Source organism: Leptodactylus fuscus, chromosome 7, assembly GCF_031893055.1.
Source record: "Leptodactylus fuscus isolate aLepFus1 chromosome 7, aLepFus1.hap2, whole genome shotgun sequence".
In the NCBI taxonomy this organism is placed as follows: domain Eukaryota; kingdom Metazoa; phylum Chordata; class Amphibia; order Anura; family Leptodactylidae; genus Leptodactylus; species Leptodactylus fuscus.
The window spans coordinates 117559599-117579094 of record NC_134271.1 but is presented as its reverse complement, the minus strand read 5'-3'; the positions used below and the strand labels follow the sequence as shown (position 1 = coordinate 117579094).

Sequence of the window (19496 nt, the reverse complement as noted above, 5' to 3'; positions counted from 1 at the left end):
CTTGGCTGAGAAGCAACCCCACACATGAATGGTTTCAGGATGCTTTACAGTTGGCATGAGACAAGACTGGTGGTAGCGCTCACCTCGTCTTCTCTGAATAAGCTGTTTTCCAGATGTCCCAAACAATCGAAAAGGGGATTCATCAGAGAAAATGACTTTACCCCACTCCTCAGCAGTCCACTCCCTGTACCTTTTGCAGAATATCAGTCTGTCCCTGATGTTATTCCTGGAGAGAAGTGGCTTCTTTGCTGCCCTCCTTGAGACCAGACCTTGCTCCAAGAGTCTCCGCCTCACAGTGCGTGCAGATGCACTCACACCTGCCTGCTGCCATTCCTGAGCAAGCTCTGCACTGCTGGTAGCCCGATCCCACAGCTGAAACACTCTTAAGAGACGTTCCTGGCGCTTGCTGGTCTTTCTTGGGCGCCCTGGAGCCTTTTTGCCAACAATAGAACCTCTCTCCTTGAAGTTCTTGATGATGCGATAGATTGTTGACTGAGGTGCAATCTTTCTAGCTGCGATACTCTTCCCTGTTAGGCCATTTTTGTGCAGTGCAATGATGACTGCACCTGTTTCTTTAGAGATAACCATGGTTAACAGAAGAGAAACAATGATGCCAAGCACCAGCCTCCTTTTAAAGTGTCCAGTGGTGTCATTCTTACGTAATCATGACATATTGATGTCCAGCCCTGTCCTCATCAACACCCACACCTGTGTTAATGGAGCAATCACTGAAACAATGTTAGCTGGTCCTTTTAAGGCAGGACTGCAATGATGTTGAAATGTGTTTTGGGGGATAAAGTTCATTTTCTAGGCAAATATTGACTTTGCAAGTAATTGCTGTTAAGCTGATCACTCTTTATAACATTCTGGAGTATATGCAAATTGCCATTAGGAAAACTGAAGCAGTAGACTTTGTAAAAATTAATATTTGTATCATTCTCAAAATTTTTGGCCATGACTGTAGGCTCTGTACTGTCAGGAGGGCGGTGTCAGGCAGGAGCAGACAAAGGGTGTGATTCTGAGCTCTGACACTGGCTGCCTCTGATTGGAGCTCTGAATCCCGCCCACTGCCTAACACCACCCTTCACAGGGAACATCAGACACCAAAAATGCCTGCACTTGTTGCTGAGGAATGGTGGAGCCTAGAGAGAAAATTTCAACTGCGCTGGAATCAGTGAAACTTATTAACAGATGCTAAGAACTTATAAATGGGTGAGGGCAGTGAGAGGTCCTCTTTAAGCTCTGTCCTCTTTGACTTTACAGATATTTATGTAAGCAATACCTGTATAATTTTGTGGAGCTTATATGCATATAATGTGGATTGCGTGAGTGATAAGTTTACTTCTTTAGGCAATCCATCTCCAACGGAAGTTAAACCTGCAAGGGGGAGACCACCAAAGGCGCAAGAACCTACAAAGGTCACTGCTCAAAAGCAACTAGAACGCCGACTGTGTGAGCTCCTCCTAGATATTGAAGAGCGGATTTACCAGGGCACCCTTGGTTCTGTTAAGGTATGTATTAACTGCAAATGGTTCTTAGCATTAGCCTTTTCTTCTCTTCGGATTTATACTCAAAATGTAAAAATGTGAAGTAAATCAGGTATTTTTTGCAGGAGTGACAACAATATTAGTTGTCACCTTTTGGAGTTAGGATTCACCATTGCTTCCAAGACACTAACTCAAACGTTACAAGCAATGTTACAGGAGCAGGATGCTCACATAGGTTCACATTTGCATTGAGAGGGTTTGTCATGTGTTCAGTCAGCCTTTATGGTGATGTTTGACTGGGTATTTTTGCAATTAGAAATACCATAACTCATTGAGGACCCTATAGAAGCCAGTGGAGCACATCTGGGCACAACATTATCCATAATGGATGTAGCATAGCTGTCGTTGCTTTTTTATTTATTTATTTATATATATTATATACAGTGGTGGCCAAAAAAAACTGCACCATTTCACAAAATGTAATGATTGTCTTTCGCCATTTCTATCCTCTTCTCTCCTGGATGATGAGTATTTGGCAATTTTGTACATTTCTCGTGACATTTTTCAGTCGATTTCGTAGTAGGTGGTATGCATATCATCTGCAGGGACTCAATTTATACGCATCACATACATTTGACAAAATCCACTGATGGGGCATTTTTTCAGGCCACATATATACTGTACCCCCACCGCTCCACGCTGCGCAGGCCAAAACACTGGCGGCATGTTCGGCACACAGCTGCCCGCACATGCGACGCCATGTTCTTCATCTTGCTCTGTGCCCGGCCGCAGCGTCTATAAGCTCCGGCCCCTCCATTGCTCGAGCCAATTGGGTAATGGCTCAACAGCCTGAGATGACATCATCTCCGGTCCTTCAGCCTACACCGAACGTTATTTCGGTGCTCACGGTTGCCAAGCCCGGTAATATGCGCGGACAGTAAGGCGTCTATGTTCGATTCCCAGTGACATTCTAGCTATGTGGCAAATTCCAATGAAATCCGTTTGGCCGTGATTGAGGAACAAACATACATTATTAAATAAATGATTTATTATTATTAGTAGGATAGGATTAGTAGGATATAGGAGATATAGATATAATATATATATATATATATATATATATATATATATATATATATATATATATATATAATTTTTCATTGTATTTATTTTTTTAAATAAATGTAAACCATGACACTAGTGTCTGCCTTACATATATAATATACATTGACTCTTTGTTGCTGTGAATACTTCTTTAGGTTATGTTGCTATAGATAGATAGATAGATAGATAGATAGATAGATAGATAGATAGATAGATAGATGTATTTTAATGTTGATGTAGTAACAGCCTCCTGGTTTTTGTTTTGCTTTACGTTCCAGGTGCCTGACAGACAGTCATGGAGGTTCGCTCTTGAGAACTGCACATATGAACTTTTGGATAATGAAACAAAAGAAAATGGAACCACAAAACTGGAAGATAATGGCATTGAGATGGAAAATGACATAAATCAAAGCAATAAGGACAGGTTAGCAACCTTTACATGTTAATACAGGTTCCTAATTTAAATGGGTTGCCCACTTTGGACTTCAGGCCCAGAATCTACAGTGCAGGGCACCCATTGAGTGAGCCAGTGCACCCTCACTGCTCAGTTGCACAATTTTTTCCAAAGCAGTTCTGGTTATTTTGCTTTTGCCAAGTGGGACACACATACGTTGCACATAGACAGGATGTTATACTAAGTAGACAAATACTTAGAGAAAATTTTATGTTAAAAGCACACTATTTCTGCAGGCTCCAGAGTTTGAAAACAGACATCCAGAGTGCCACATCCACAAATGGCAGCACCCCTCAACCATCAGCCAGTTGTGTACATTACCTGGCACAAGCATTACTGCAAATAGAGCAAGGAGTGGAACGCAAATACCTAAAAGCTCCTCTTGGTAAGTGAGTCGTGGATGAAATTTTGCTTAGGACGGGTTCAAACCAGCATCCTGTCTGAATAAGGCACCTCCTCTCTGACTTAATTTGTCCATGAAGCAACCCCTTTAATGGAAATCATCCCTTCATGCACTGACGTCACGGTGAGACGTATTCATTTCTTCATTAAATAGGTGATGCAGAAGACGGCAAGAAGAACTCTAAAGCGGATAAAAAGAAGGATGACAAAAAAAAGAAAGATGAAGATCAAACTAGTGAAAGAGATGGTGAGTGATATTAGTACGGTAGGTTATAGCTTAGAGTCAGGAACGTGCTTGTAAGAAAAGAAACCTAACAAAAGTAAACCTAGGCAGTGGCAGTAATAAATGGTAATCGGGCTTTTTTCTCATTGCAGATGTGAGTGACAATGGACGTGTACAAAGAACAGTGCTGGACCGCTGGCGAGAATCTTTACTGTCATCTAGCAGCTTATCTCAAATCTTCCTCCATTTATCCACACTGGATCGCAGCGTATTGTGGTCCCGATCCATTCGGAATGCCAGGTGCAAGGTTTGCCGTAAAAAAGGTGATAATGAGAACATGATCCTGTGTGACGGCTGTGAGAGAGGGCACCATATTTTCTGTGTCAGGCCAAAACTGAAGGTAATTTTTAGTTCATATTTAACGTAATTAAAGCGCATCTCCGGTTACTTAGAATACTTGGCAAGGAGCGACAAGGCTTGGTGGTGAAGCAAAGCAGATAAAGCTTCAGCACCCACTGCAGAAACTCGTCACCTGTGTTCTAAGGGATTTATACTCTATATTTTAAATGCATAGCCTAGCTGGATAGAGACTTTTAGTAAATGGGGTGAAGGAGTTAAAAATATATAACTAAATGATAACCCACCATAGCCTTTCAGCATAGTCTCTGGTCTCTACTCCTTTGTCTCATCTCAACACATTGGAAATGCCGATCCAGCCAAAATTGCCTGCGGTGCGGCTGAAACAACTGTTGTGTGGAATCTCTAAGCCGAGTATGATTAAAAGGGATTTTTGTGACTTTTAGTTGGTGACCTACTCTAAGATTTGTGGAGGTTCAACATGAGAACCCTGTGGATCACTGGTTTGAAGCCACAGTAACGTTCTGTGAGGGATATTTCTGTTTTTTAAGCCATGCGAGGTCTCATTCATCGGTCACATGGCCTGATAGCAGCTCAGTCATGTTCAAGTGAATGAGCTGAGCTGTGACATAAAGCACAGCTGCTGTATAAAGGTACAGTGCCATGTGTTAGGTAAGTACTGAAGAGGCTGCAGCCTCTGCATATAGTTCGTCAGTCATGGACCCCAAACATTAAAGGGATTCTACCATTAAAACATTTTTTTTATTTTTTTTTTCTTCATGTGGATAAGATGTCGGAATAGCCTTTAGAAAGGCTATTTGTCTTTTATCTTTAGATGTGGTCTCCGCTGCGCCGTTCCTTAAAAATACCGTTTTTACTGGTATGCAAATTAGTTCTCCCGCAGCGATGGGGGCGGGCCCCAGTGCTCAAACAGCGATGGGGGCGTCCCCACCGCTGCCAGAGAAGTATCTCCAAGCGCCACCTCCTTCTTCGTCTGCCACGTCATCTTCAATATCTTCTTCCGGCGCAGGCTTGTAACTTCTAGCAGAGCAGGCGCACAGGCCACGGGAAAATGGCCGCTAACAATACTGTGCAAGCAGCCATTTTCCCGTGACCTGTGCGCCTACGCAGTCTGCTCTGCCCAAGACCCAAGAAGTTACGAGCCTGCGCCGGAAGAAGACATAGAAGATGATGCTGTGGATGAAGAAGGAGGCGGCACTTGGAGACACTTCCTTGGCAGCGGTGGGGACACCCCCATCACTGATTGAGTACTGGGGCCCGCCCCCATTGCTGCGAGAGAACTCATTTGCATACCGGTAAAAAACGGTATTTCTAAGGAACGGCGCCGCAGAGACCACGTCTAAAGATAAGAGATGAATAGCCTTTCTAAAGGCTATTCCAACGTCTTATCCACAAAAAAAAAGGTTTTACGGGTAAGTTCACACGGGTTTTTTTGTCCAGAGCCTGAGGTGAAGGCATCCAGTCGCGCACTCCACTCTGGAATAGGCCCTAATGAATGGGCCTAGTCGGGAGGTAGTGTCTTCAGGCGGATGTCGTGAGGCTAATCACCCTGAAAGAATGAGCATGTCCGTTCTTTTTTCCGAGAGCCAGAACAAACGGTTCCTGGAAAAAAGACCTGACCGTCTCCCATTGATTTCAATGGGAACCCTCTTTTTGGTCAGGATTTTGAGGCGCATACAGCCTCAAAATCCTGACCAAAAAAACCCTGTGTGAACTTACTCTAAGACTTTCTAGCAATGGGTTAATGTCTAGTGACCAAGCCCATGGATTGGACTCACATCAGTTGTCCTTCTGTAGTGTAAGGTCTCCGCTCACAGCAGATGCAGTTCAGTTAATGAATGGCATGTAACATAATCTGATGTTCTCCAACTTGGTTATTTCTTTCACTTGTAGTTCACCTTTTTAATTTCGCTTGGCTCTGTCACAGTGACTATATAATATATGTCGTCATGTGTTTTATTTGCTCCAGTTTGATGGAGATTTTTTGGGGGTTTCTTTTCCAGTTTATTCCTGATGGCGACTGGTTCTGTCCAGAGTGTAAACCGAGGGAAAGGACTCGCAGGCCTAATCGCAGGAGGCCTTCAGTGGACAGTGATGAGGAAGAAGAGGAAGATCTGCTAGAAGAAGATGATGTGGAAGCTCAGTCAGAAAATGAAGACTATGAGGAAGCTGCCATGTCAGAAGAAGAGAGGTCAGCTACGCTCATGACTTGTCTCTGGGATGAGTTGTCATGTGTGATGGGAGCAAAACTACAGTGACCAATATTTATCTGTCTTGACAGTCTTGTTGTCTAGATCGGGATACAACCATGCATGCAGGAACATTGTAAGCTCAGTAAATCACTCATGATGCTCTTATAGGGGCCATGATATCTTCTCATACATGTAATGTCCCTGTCTGATAACCCAGCTACAATAAGGACATCATGGCTGGGTTTTTGACAAGTCCCAGACCATAGGCAGTTTCTGCATTTGTGGTTTTATCCATTGGCAACCCATCTAGACAACAGACTGTCACCACTAAGATGTTAAAGAAAATCTTTAAAACCCTGTAGAATTTTTAACTACTTCTATTTGCAAAACTGTTTAACTTTTAATTATCTATAAATAGGGATATGGTTATGTTAATAGGAATACCCCTTTAACTGGTTAACGAAAAACCTTATATGTTGCAGAAGAAACTGCATGTTTAACTGACCTATCTTTTACTTTAACTACCTAAATAATTTTTTGCGCAAACACTAAAATGGCCATTAATGGGTTAAATCTGTTATCCTAAAGCCCTTTAATGTAACAATTTGCATTCATTTTAGATGTTTTATTTTCTTTTTGCAGTCCACCTGCCAAGAAAGGTAAAGCCAAAGTGCAGCTACCTCTAAAGACTAAAGGAAAACCTGGTAGAAAACCAGGACACAAAAAAGGAGTCGGAAAGAAGGAGCCTGGACAGACACCTAAAAGTCAACAAGTCACACCCAAAAACAGTATGCAGTCTCCAAAAGGAAGAGGCAGAGGCAAAAAGGCCAATTCTGCCCCCCCAGCAGAAAGAAAACCTGGTTCGCGTTACTCCTTCAGCAATTCACAAGCAAACCTAGAAACGCACGAGACTTCTCTTGTGGAACTGGTTGCAGACAATGGACTAGGCAGGGGTCGGGGCAGGGGCCGAGGCAGAGGTAAAAAAATAAAATCTGTTGACAACACTCCTGTTGGAAGCCCATTTGCCTTCCGTCCCTTTACCCTCGATAATGTTGACCAGACACCAAAAGGAAGAAAGGCGAAGTCACAAAATTCAACACCTGCCCCTGTGGAAGGCAGAGGAAGGGGCAAGAGACTTCTAACACCTGGTAAGTTCTCTCTGGGCTTTATTGCCAGTTATGCAGTGGCTGATCAGGATAAGTCAAATATTTTGTTGGGTAGCGCAACATCTAGTTCAATACAAATTCTGTCCAAAAATCCTAGATGAAAACTATAATCTGGGAATTTGATGGACCTGCCTGTACCCGTCATGTGACATGTCCGTGTTGTTGCTAAACACAAAAAAGTAGAATGAATCGTACAAGTGTGAACCCATCTTAAAACTATTATTGGACCAGTTGCACTAATCTGTGAAGAAGTATTTAGATTGTTCTGCTGCTGAGACGATTGAATGAGTAACAATAGTATCACACTATTAAGCAGGACCTTATAATATAGCTCGTACCATCAGAATTGTGAAGCATCCATTCTCCTTATTTGGGGGCAGGACCCCACTCTGATTTCAGGTAATGTCCCAGTCAACACACATGGACCACCTAGTAGAAGGGGTGGTGCCTAATATTGTATGCATCCATTTGTATACTAGTACGTTACTATGAAAAGTTTTTATAGTAACAGACTTTTTGGTGTCTGCAAAATACTTCATAGGCCGGATTGGGGGACCTGTAGTTGAGAATCCCCCCAATGTCATTGAGCGCTTAAGGTCACCTCACTGTAGAAAGGTTGGCCAAGGCCATTGATTTCCATGGGATCTGCTAATCTTATGACCATGTTGGGGGGGACTAAAGTATTGGGCATATGGGATCTTATTGTGCCCAACCCTGGGAGGATTTAGGAGCGTCACAGCACCAGAACTAAATATGTATTTGCGTGGGAATGTTGGAAGAACATGTGTTTGGCTGTATCAGCTTCCCTTCAATTTTCTTTAGGGATGAGGCGGTAACATGCGCTGTTCATTGAAGTAGATGTGTTCTGTAACCTACACATGCTGTCATACATAGACTTCTATATTCACCCCTCTACTAAAATCAGAAGCTTTAGATGAAATGTCCTGTGCTTGTGACCATTTACTTGATATTTAGGGATTTACTGACTGACTCAACCCTTACTGACCTTTCTTCCTATTTATTCCTGCAGAGATTTCTTCCGGAGATCTAGGAAACAGGAGGAGTTCTGGGAGAAACCAAGGAGTCCATGAGTTATCTGCATGTGAGCAGCTGGTGGTCGAGTTGGTGAGACACGATGACAGCTGGCCCTTCATGAGACTGGTATCTAAGATCCAGGTACGTGAGCGTTGTCATATACAATTATTACATGTGCTGCTTACAGTGTGTCTGAACTTCTTACCATACATTCAGTGTACTAGCTGCATATGTTTTATCTTCATTGTACTCTATAGGTTCCAGACTACTTCGATATTATCAAGAGACCCATTGCCTTAAATATAATCCGGGAGAAGGTGAACAAATGTGAATACAAGTCTGCATGTAAGTTGTTTTGTTTGTTTTTTTTCTTTGGATTTGTGCCATAGATATTTACACCTATTGCTGTGACAGTTACTTATTACTTACTAGCCTCTGCCCGCGACTTTGCCTGCATGTTGTTGGCGTCGATGATCCGCCTATATTCAGCAAATTGCTGCCATCGATGGTTTGCCTGCTCTGGCATTTGGGCAGTTGTTAAGCTGGCCTGCCGCTGAACTTTTTCCTTGCGCTGTGCCCGTGATTGTTCTGGCATTTCAGCAGCTCGCTGGGATGCCATATAATGAGCGTGTTGTTGGTGCCAATGATCCTCGTCAGCTCTGCTTGAGGAGAACTCTGTGACTACTGGCTTCCTTAATAGCTGTCGTGTTAGAATTTTGTAACAAATTACATTTTCTTTTTCCCAGCATCTTTAAAAATAGCAAACTGCCAGTTTAGGTTAAAGGTGTTTTCCCATCCAGTGTGTCAGCATGTTGCCCGAAGCAGATCAGATAATATGCAAATGCTGATACAGAATGGACTGAGGGTTAGCTGAGTGTTTACACAGAGAGATAAGACCTGGCTTTATCAGAAGCTGAGATAAGGCTGCTGCAAGAGCAGTTAATATAGTATGTGAACATAAATTCATAACGGTCGTGAAGCCATGTCATTTACCGGGATAAAAAGTAGCCTATGTTTTAATCGAGGTTACAAACCATCTGTGCCAAATTTCATCCAAATCTGTTTAGCCATTTTTGCGCGATTGAGCAACAAACATTCAAACACACAAATATTAGTAGGATCAGTAATCCAGTTTGTGTTCTTCTAATAATGTCCATAGAGATATATGGGGTGTTGGACTTTACCATAGCTATCTTGTAAAGGGCAGATGGGGTACCATGTTGTAATGATTGGGAGCCCAGCTATCAGAACCCAACATTTATCACTAGTCCTGTTAGGGCTGGGAAAACCCACCGCCTTCCTTTACCTGCTTAGTTGCTAAATCTTTCCTCTATGCTTTTGGGCTCTTGAAATGTTCCTCTTCCGAGAAAGTTGAGCTTTCTAACATATATTTTTCTATCGCTTACAGCTGAGTTTGTAGCCGACATTGAACTGATGTTCTCTAACTGCTTTGAGTACAACCATGTCACCAGCAATGAGGCAAAAGCAGGACTCCGACTACAAACCTTCTTCATGAATGAAGCTCAGAAACTAGGCCTGGAGATCAATGCAAGTACTCCAAATGCCACAGCTCCCCCTGCTAAAAGGTCCCGCATCTGACTCATGTGAGCCAAGTACTGTTGGAGACCAGCAAGGTTTTTGTTATTTATAAATCTGTTGTCCTACTGATCTCAGTTGCCAAGCCATATACTTGGCCATCCAAATATCGAACAAGCACTGAATCCTCACACCGTTCAGCACTCAGGGCAAAAGCACCAACTGCTCAATAGGGTCCAAGCCACACACAAGTCTGTGTATAGAAGTATATATGTATATCAGAGATACTGCGTACTGTTGACTGCCATCACTTTTTCTAATTTGTTGATGTAGGTTTTTGTATTTTCTTGTTAAAACTTACTGTTTATATCAAGGAGGTGGGAAAAAAATGACTATAGATTTTTTTACCTGAACACTACTTGAGTTGAATAGACGGGGGTATATTTTTGAGGGATGGACTATACACGCTTAAGAGTATTTTGCAAATCCTAGCTATTTATTTAGCATTTACAACCTATGTTTGAGTTGTTTGTATTTATGAATCTTTTGTATTTGAGGTTTAACTGTTTGTTATGACAAACTTTTCCATATTAAAAAAAAAAAAATTCTGTGTCTACCTTTTTTCCCCCCATGTGACCAACTTAACTTGAGGGCTGTTGCAGGTTACTAGCACAGTGAGATCTTCATATGCAGATACCTGTGTTTAAAAAGCAATAAAACGTTTGTTTTTTCCGTCTTTCTCATGTCTCTCTCATTAAAAATATACATGTCTTACTATACTATATTTCCTGTGATGTCCTCTGGTTTTAACCCAAAAAATATAATACAGAAGAGGTCTCATGTACCACTATGGTATCCCTATTAGTTTCATGGCTCTGTATGTGAGCTCCTTAGGTGCTATTCACACAAACCATATTAAGCATCGCTGTGTAGGTGGAGTCGGGATCATTTTTGGGTGCAGTTAAGGGAAAAATGTCCAACTTTAGAATTAAATGCTTACGCTGGGTTCACACCTGCGTCTGGGGTCTCCGTACTATGGTTTCCGTCTTCTGCATGGCAGAAGACGGAAACCATAGATCGGGTCCGGCCGTGCGCGGCGGTGAGCGTTTTAGGCTCTCCGCCGCAAAACCGGATTTTTTTATCCGGACACAGAGTACTGCATGTCCGACTCTGTGTCCGGATTATAAAACCCGGTTTCGCGGCGGAGAGCGCAAAACGCTCACTGCCGCGCACGGCCGGACAGCTTTCTCACCCATTCAAATGAATGGGTGAGAAAGTCTCCTGCAGGCTTCCGTCTCCTGCATCTGTTTTATGCAGGAAACGGAAACCTGCAATAAGGACCGACGACGCAGATGTGAACGAGCCCTTATTTATTTTTAGAACTCCATGGTGCTGTACATTAGTATATTAATTCTATGGTGCTCTGTACATTATTATATTAATTCCATGGTGATGTACATTTGAGGGTTTACATACCATACACAAAACAAGTATAATACTATGGAGGGATATATAAAATTGTTTTTGTGTTTTTTTTTATTATATTACTGTATATACTCGAGTATAAGCCAACTTTTTCAGCACAGTTTTTATGCTGAAAAAGCCCCCTTCAGCTTCTACTCGAGTCAGGGTGCAACTCGGGGTCAGACTGGCAAGGACCTGCATAAATTAAACAAAGGGAGAGGTCCTTTTGTGCTACAGCTCTGTGATTGGCTTATCATGTAGGTCACGTGACTGCAATGTCATCAAAGGTCATGTAGCTACTAGAATATAACATCTGCAGTTAAGTCAGTGGCCATTATTTGCAGGATTCATTGTGTCTTATACAGTGTTGGCCAAAAGTATTGGCACCCCTGCAATTCTGTCAGATAATACTCAGGTTCTTCCAGAAAATGATTGCAAGCACAAACTCTTTGGTATTAATATCTTCATTTATTTTGCTTGCAATGAAAAAACACAAAAGAGAATAAAAAAAAGTCAAATCATTGATCATTTTACACAAAACTCCAAAAATGGGCCAAACAAAAGTATTGGCCCCCTCAGCCTAATACTTGGTAGCACAGCCTTTAGACAAAATAACTGCGCACAACCGCTTCCGGTAACCATCAATGAGTTTCTTACAATGCTCTGCTGGAATTTTAGACCATTCTTCTTTGGCAAACTGCTCCAGGTCCCTGAGATGTGAAGGGGGCCTTCTCCAAACTGGTATCAAGAGATCTCTCCACAGGTGTTCTATGGGATTCAGGTCTGGACTCATTGCTGCCACTTTACAAGTCTCCAGTGCTTTCTCTCAAACCCTTTTCTAGTGCTTTTTGAAGTGTGTTTTGGGTCATTGTCCTGCTGGAAGACCCATGACCTCTGAGGGAGACCCAGCTTTCTCACACTGGGCCCTACATTATGCTGCAAAATTTGTTGGTAGTCTTCAGACTTCATAATGCCATGCACACGGTCAAGCAGTCCAGTGCCAGAGGCAGCAAAGCAACCCCAAAACATCAGGGAACCTCCGCCATGTTTGACTGTAGGGACCGTGTTCGTTTCTTTGAAGGCCTCTTTTTTTTTTTTTTTTTTTTTTTTTTTTTTTTTTTGTTGATGCCTTTTGCCAAAAAGCTCTACTTTTGTCTCATCTGACCAGAGAACATTCTTCCAAAACGTTTTTGGCTTTCTCAGGTAAGTTTTGGCAAACTCCAGCCTGGCTTTTTTATGTCTCTGGGTAAGAAGTGGGGTCTTCCTGGGTATCCTACCATACAGTCCCTTTTCATTCAGACGCCGACGGATAGTGCGGGTTGACACTGTTGTACCCTCGGACTGCAGGGCAGCTTGAACTTGTTTGGATGTTAGTCGAAGTTCTTTATCCACCATCCGTACAATCTTGCGTTGAAATCTCTCGTCAATTTTTCTTTTCTGTCCACATCTAGGGAGGTTAGCCACAGTGCCATGGGATTTACACTTCTTGATGACACTGTGCACGGTAGACACAGGAACATTCAGGTCTTTGGAGATGGACTTGTAGCCTTGAGATTGCTCATGCTTCCTCACAATTTTGCTTCCCAAGTCCTCAGACAGTTCTTTGGTCTTTCTTTTCTCCATGCTCAATGTGGTACACACAAGGACAGAGGTTGAGTCAACTTTAATCCATTTCAACTGGCTGCAAGTGTGATTTAGTTATTGCCACCACCTGTTAGGTGCCTCAGGTAAGTAACAGGTGCTGTTAATTACACAAATTAGAGAAGCATCACTTGATTTTTCAAACAGTGCCAATACTTTTGTCCACCCCCTTTTTATGTTTGGTGTGGAATTATATCCAATTTGGCTTTTTGACAATTCTTTTTGTGGTTTTCCATTGAAGACAAATTAAATGAAGATAATAATACCAAAGAATTTGTGATTGCAATCATTTTGTGTAAGAAAATGAGTATTATCCGACAGAATTGCAGGGGTGCCAATACTTTTGGCCAACACTGTAGAAGACTAGCCTCTGCCTGCATCTTCTTCTGCGGGTTGTTGGAGTGGATGATCCGCCTATATTCAGAAAATTGCTGCCGTCAATGGTTTGCCTGTTACGGCAGCTCTCAAGCTGTCCTGGTGCTGAGCTTGTTCCTCTTACCGTGCTTGTGATTGTTCTGGCATCTCAACAGCTTGCTGGGACGCAATAGAATGAGCGTGTTGTTGGTGATGATCCACCTGCTCCGGCGTTTCGACAGCTGTCGAGCTAGCCTGCCTCTTACTGTGCCCGGGATTGTTCCAGCAGCTCACTGGGATGCTATATAATGAGCGTGTTGTTGGCGTTGATGAACATGCTCCGGCGTTTTAGCAGCTCTAAAGCTGGCCTGTTGCTGAATTCATTCCTGGCGCTTTGCCCCTGATTGTTGCAGCAGCTCGCTGGGACACCATATAATGAGCGCGTTGTTGGGTTTGATGATCCGCCTGCTTTGGTATTTTGGCAGCGCTCTAGTTGGCCTGACACTGAAGTTGTTCTTCGCACCGTGCCTGTAATTGTTCTCACATCTCAGCAGCTCGCTGCAACGCCATATAATGCATGTGTTGTTGGCGTCGATGATCCCCCTCAGTTCCGCTTGAGGAGAACTCTGTTGACTTCTGGGTTCCTTCATAGCTGACCACCAGTGTTGAGTCCCATTCCGGGGGTCCCTCTTCCCTATCCCACCATGCCAGACCTAGGGCCACTATCATTAGTGGATTACACCCCCTTCCTTATCTTTCAGCCTGCTGGGTCTGCCTGACGAGTCCCCCTTTTTCAGGGACCTCCTATCCAGTCCCTTGGCGCGCTACTCTGGCATCCAGAGCTCTCTGCCAGCTTCTGTGCCAACGGGGCATCAATGTTGACCGCATTAGCTGCTTTAGACCCTGTCATCTCTGAGTACTTGGCTGCAATTAGTCCTGCCTTCTTCCCTGGCTTTCTAGTTCCTCCCAGACCTCCTATTGGCCTTTGAGGAAGTTCTTCTAGCCCCCTCCCCATTCTCTGGGTGTGGGAATTTTTTTTTTTTTTCTCCTTACCTTGTTTTCTTTGTTTTTCTGCATCCTTCATCTTGCAAGTAGGTTCCAGCAGAACTTCAACTATTCCAGCCCGTCTTTGGTAGGATACAGCACCTTGGGACACACTCTGCTCAGCCATCCCTGCAGCATTCGACAGTGGGACACTCTCCAGTGGTTTGGTAGGCTACTGCCTTGGGTTACCGTCCCTTTCCTTCAGGGCCTCTTCTACCATGTCCTCCTTCGAAGAGCCAATCCACTCTTTGGCAACCAACCACACACACACACACACTGTAATAAGAAATTTCAATGCGGCCAACTGGAGCCCATCTGCTCACACTGTCTTCTGCTCAGGATCTTCCAAGCTTTTCTCTGGTGGATCCTCCCCTGGATTGGATAGCCCCTTTACTAGGACAAAAGGCAACTTTTCTAGATTTAACCAGTCTGTGGTGAAGACTCTGGAATGGCTGCTCTTCCATATTGTTGCTCAGTCAGTGTGTTCCAGGCCCCACCCCGAGCGGTCACCTGGTGGGATTTTCGCCTTACTTGCCTTTTTCCTCTTCTCCCAGGGTTCTAAAGAAACTCAAGACTAGGTCTCTTCTGGCTATACTGGTGGCTCCAGATTGGCTGCACAGAGCCTGGTACGTAGATCACATATTCCTGCTGGTAAGACGCTCCTTTGCTCCTTGCTGTGCAAGTCGACCTTTTTTCCTAAGGTCCAATGTTCCACCCTACCTTACCTCAGTTGTGTTTAATGGCGTGGTTTTTTGGAGTCTGTTATCCAGATCATGCTCAAGGCCAAAAAACCCATTCTGGAAAGATCTATCCTCACACCTGGAAGGCCTACGTGCAGTGCTTCAAGAGTAGTGACTACCATCCTCTTTCTTTTTCCTTTCCCAGCATCCTGCCTTTTCTCCATTCTCATCTAGACCAGGCACTCGGCCTTTCTTCTCTTTAAGGGCAGCTGTCTGCCCTTTCCATTGCTAATTTAAAGGTGTTGGGTTGGCAATAGATTACCTTTTAACTGCAATAATAGTGACTGACAAAATAAAAAAAGACATTTTCCTCTAGACAATCTTTCCCAGCTATTTATCTGTAATAGTGATCATGTGATTGTGTTTATATACAGCAGCCAATCTAAGAGGAGAGAGCAGAAGCCTATACCAATGTAGAGATGGGGGGTGTATCTCAGACTACCTGTCGGCATCACACTGCCTACACTGACTGCAGAGTGTGACCTCTGCGCTGGTGTGATGGCTTTAGTCATCAGCACCTGCAGTGAACAGAAGAAAGGACGCCCGGCGGCTCTTCAGGTAAGTATATTTGTGTGTGGAGGGGGGCTACTGTGGACCATTTTATGCTGTGTGGGGAGGCTACTGTGGAGCATTTCATGCTCTGTGGGGAGGGGAAACTACTGTGCAGCATTTCATACTGTGGAGGGGAGGGGGGCTACTGTGGAGTATACAGGTATAATTCTTTGTGGGGGCCACTGTGGGGCAGATTGTTCTGCGTGGGGGGGCCACTGCAGGGATTATTGTACTGTGTGTGGGGGCCACTGCGGCGCAGATTGTACTACGTGGAGCCCACTGCGGCACAGATTGTACTGTGTGTGGGAACCACTGCAGGGAAGATTGTACTGTATGGGGCCCACTGCAGTGCAGATTGTACTGTGTGTGGAAACCACTGCAGGGAAGATTGTACTGTGTGGGGGCCACTGCGGGGCAGATTGTACTGTGTGTGGGAGCCACTGCAAGGAAGATTGTACTTGTGTAGGGGCCACTGCGGGGCAGATTGTACTGTATGTGGTCCCTTCACTATTTATATCACACAGTATCTGTTTTATAGCAGACATGATATTAGTACAGGCTGTAATAACATTACACGGTCACTATAAAACAGATCCTGTGCGATGTAAATAGTGAACATTAATTGTTCAGAAGTACCAAATGCAGAGACCTTTATCTTTCAGTACAAGTTCTGTAAAGCCTCATTCACACGATCCGCAATTGTGGATCCACAGAGTTTTGCGGTTAGATTACTGTGTTGGCACTCCACGATATTTATTGGGATTTGGGTTGCAGTTTGGGCACTTGATCTCAAAAAGGTTCGCCATCACTGCCCTAGATACTCTGCATTAGCACTCAATAGCAAACCTTTTCATAGGAGTATCACTCTTTGAATAGGGGGTTATATATACCAATGGTGCCTGAGAGATCTGAATACAGCATCCACTGACATTGAATGGGGATGGTGATATTTTAACACAGTCACGATTTGGAACACACCCCATCTAGTTATATTCGTCTCCCACTGAATTTTGTTGGAGTCTGTATTGCCATAACCTGTTTTTTCCATATGTTTTTTGTATACCTCTTTAAAAAAAAAATGCCATTGAAACTTGTAAAATGGACAAGTTTGGAGATCAGTTTTTAATGACAAACCTGTCAGATTCCCATACAACAGGACTATTAACCGGACTCCAGGGATACTTTGTAAACTACCATTAGTGAATGCATTGTAAAGGGATAATTCACGGTAAACAGAAGCCCTTTATATATCCCATAGAATAGGGTTTGCTCTGCTGTGGAATAATACGGGTGAGATGATCATAATCTTCAGTATTACCTTTAAGTGGAATGAGATAGGAGAATAAGATCTTTTGTGGCTTCCCTTTTACTTATGTTACAGCTTTTGTCTTTGAAGGAAAAATCAGTGGAAAAGAAAGAAACTGCTTAGTAATGTGAGGATGGGAATGTGTAGTGTCTCTGCTTAGTTTTACTGTCTTAAAGATACACCGCACACAGAAGATGCTAAAAAATATCACAGCCTTCCCTGTTTCCTATGGAGTATGGGTAGGCCCGGCTCTTATATTTTTCCACAACTCCTTCAAAAACTTGCAATCCCGGTTTTCGACGGTATGCAAATTAGTTCTTTTGCAGCACTGGGGGCGGTCCCCAATGCTGCGAGAGAGCTCTCCAGCTCCACCTCCATCTTCTTGAGGAACGGCCTCTCTTTGCGTCTTCTCCCGGTGCTGGGAGAGAACTCATTTGCATCCCGAAAACTGGGATTTATACTGAACGGCAGCGTGGAGAGGACATCTAAAGGTAGGAGAAGAATAGTCTTTCTTAAGGCTATTCCTACATGTTAGCTTCAAAAAATTGAGTTTTAATTATAGGATCCCTTTAAAGGTGGCTCTCCCAGTTTGCCTACTTTGCCAACCTGGATCCGTAGAGTAAAAAGCTATTCCTACAACGCCTACTGGTAATGTATTATCATCCACATAACAGCTAGGTGCAGCCTGTTTCCATACTAAGGCATAACAATGTAGAATATACATTAGAAATAAAAGCAATGTAAAGAATGTGATTTGTTACCAAGCAGCTGTGACCGGTCATATTCATGCAGGCAGGCCATACGAGTAGGAGTGCACTGCTCCACTACAAAAGCACACAGGACCCCATTACCACAAGCACATGACACTTTACATGGGCAAATGCCTGGTACATACATAAGTCATCAATATATCATCTCTAAATGTATTCTATAGTTTGTGCTACAAATATAATCTCCTGTAATGATTCTGTCATCGTGTAGTTATCGCTTTCTTTCCAGGGTCTGTTTCACTGAAGAGGGTCAGAGCTGAAATGAAGCGGCGGCTGACCGTGGGGGAGTGGAGGACTGATGACATGGAGGCAGGATTGGCAGGGACAGCTGCATGAGCAGCGAGGATTATTACCAATACATGACATGCCCCTCACTCATTCTACTGTACTGCTCAGGACTTCTCTGGACAAAACATGGGAAGGGCTGTGTCTCAGCGAACCTGGATCTCTAATACCATGATCCCATTAAGTGTCTTTAACAATCTCTAGAGATATCATTTCCTTTTACCAAGATGTAATGATGGCCACCTTGGCAGCTAAAAACTGAAAAAAAAAAAAAAACTAGATTCACAAATAAATCTCCCCCAAAACCCTGTGTGTAATTCCAATGCCTGAAGTCAATAGTCAGACCCCCACCAATCTGATATTGATGATCTATCCTAAGGCGAGCTATCCTATCCTAGGGTTAAGGGGATATCGTCACTCCTTAGGGAGAGACCACCATTTAGGTGTGTGGAGTCTTATTAAGCCATTTTGCGCTCCACTGTGCAAAGGAACATGGGAAGAATATGCAAATCTGTCTTCCATGATGTAATTACATTATGGAAGACAGATTTGCATATCCTCAGGCAGCGCCCTCTATTGGACTGCATGACTGAGGCACTGTCTTCTTAATTACATCATGGAAGACAGATTTGCATGTTCTATCCTATCCTACTAATATTATAAATGTGAAAGTTTGGATGTTTGTGTGTTTGTTCCTCAATCAGGCAAAAACGGCTAAACGGATTTGAACGAAATTTGGCACATAGACAGATTGCAACCTCGATTAAAATATAGGCTACTTTTTATCCCGGTAAATGACATGGTTTCATGACTATTATGAATTTAGGTTCACATACTATATTAAACATCTCTTAGCAGCACCTTATCTCAGCCAGGGCTGTTATCTCTCTGTGTAAAAACACTTAACCCTCAGTGTGTAGACAACTTTGCATATTATCTGATCTGCTCCAGTGCTGACAAACATGGGCAAACACCTTTAATCCAAATTGGCATTGTGCCAATTTTAAAAATGCCTGTAAAAAAAAAAAAAAATCAAATTTGTTGCAAACAACGACAGCTATGAAGGGGCCAGAAGTCACAGAGTTCTTCTCAAGTGCAGCTGAGGGGGATCATCTACACCAACAACACGCTCATTACATGGCTTCCCAGCGAGGTGCTGAGATGCAGGAACAATCCCAGGCACAGTGCAAGAAACAAGTTCAGCGGCAGACCAGCTTGAGAGCTGCCGGAGCATGCGGATCATCCACACCAACAACACGCTCATTATATGGCGTGCCAGTGAGCTGCTGAGATGCTATTAAAAACATGTTTTAAACTAAAAACACATAGGAATAGACTTTATAAAGACTATTCTTCTCTTACC

At 43.3% G+C, this 19496-nt stretch overlaps 1 protein-coding gene across 2 annotated transcripts in view; it reads left to right on the top strand.

Annotated features, from left to right (window-relative positions):
• BAZ1A (bromodomain adjacent to zinc finger domain 1A) overlaps positions 1–10682 on the top strand; it is a 38753-nt gene extending 28071 nt beyond the window's left edge. For both annotated transcript variants that reach the window (XM_075282873.1, XM_075282872.1), the window contains 10 exons: positions 1351–1511; positions 2870–3015; positions 3282–3430; positions 3602–3694; positions 3823–4070; positions 6052–6239; positions 6883–7388; positions 8437–8582; positions 8699–8786; positions 9850–10682. In XM_075282873.1, the coding sequence (XP_075138974.1) occupies positions 1351–1511; positions 2870–3015; positions 3282–3430; positions 3602–3694; positions 3823–4070; positions 6052–6239; positions 6883–7388; positions 8437–8582; positions 8699–8786; positions 9850–10040 (1916 nt within the window). In that variant the 3' untranslated portion in view covers positions 10041–10682. The remainder of the gene's footprint in view (positions 1–1350; positions 1512–2869; positions 3016–3281; positions 3431–3601; positions 3695–3822; positions 4071–6051; positions 6240–6882; positions 7389–8436; positions 8583–8698; positions 8787–9849) is intronic.
• Positions 10683–19496: the final 8814 nt, after the last annotated feature.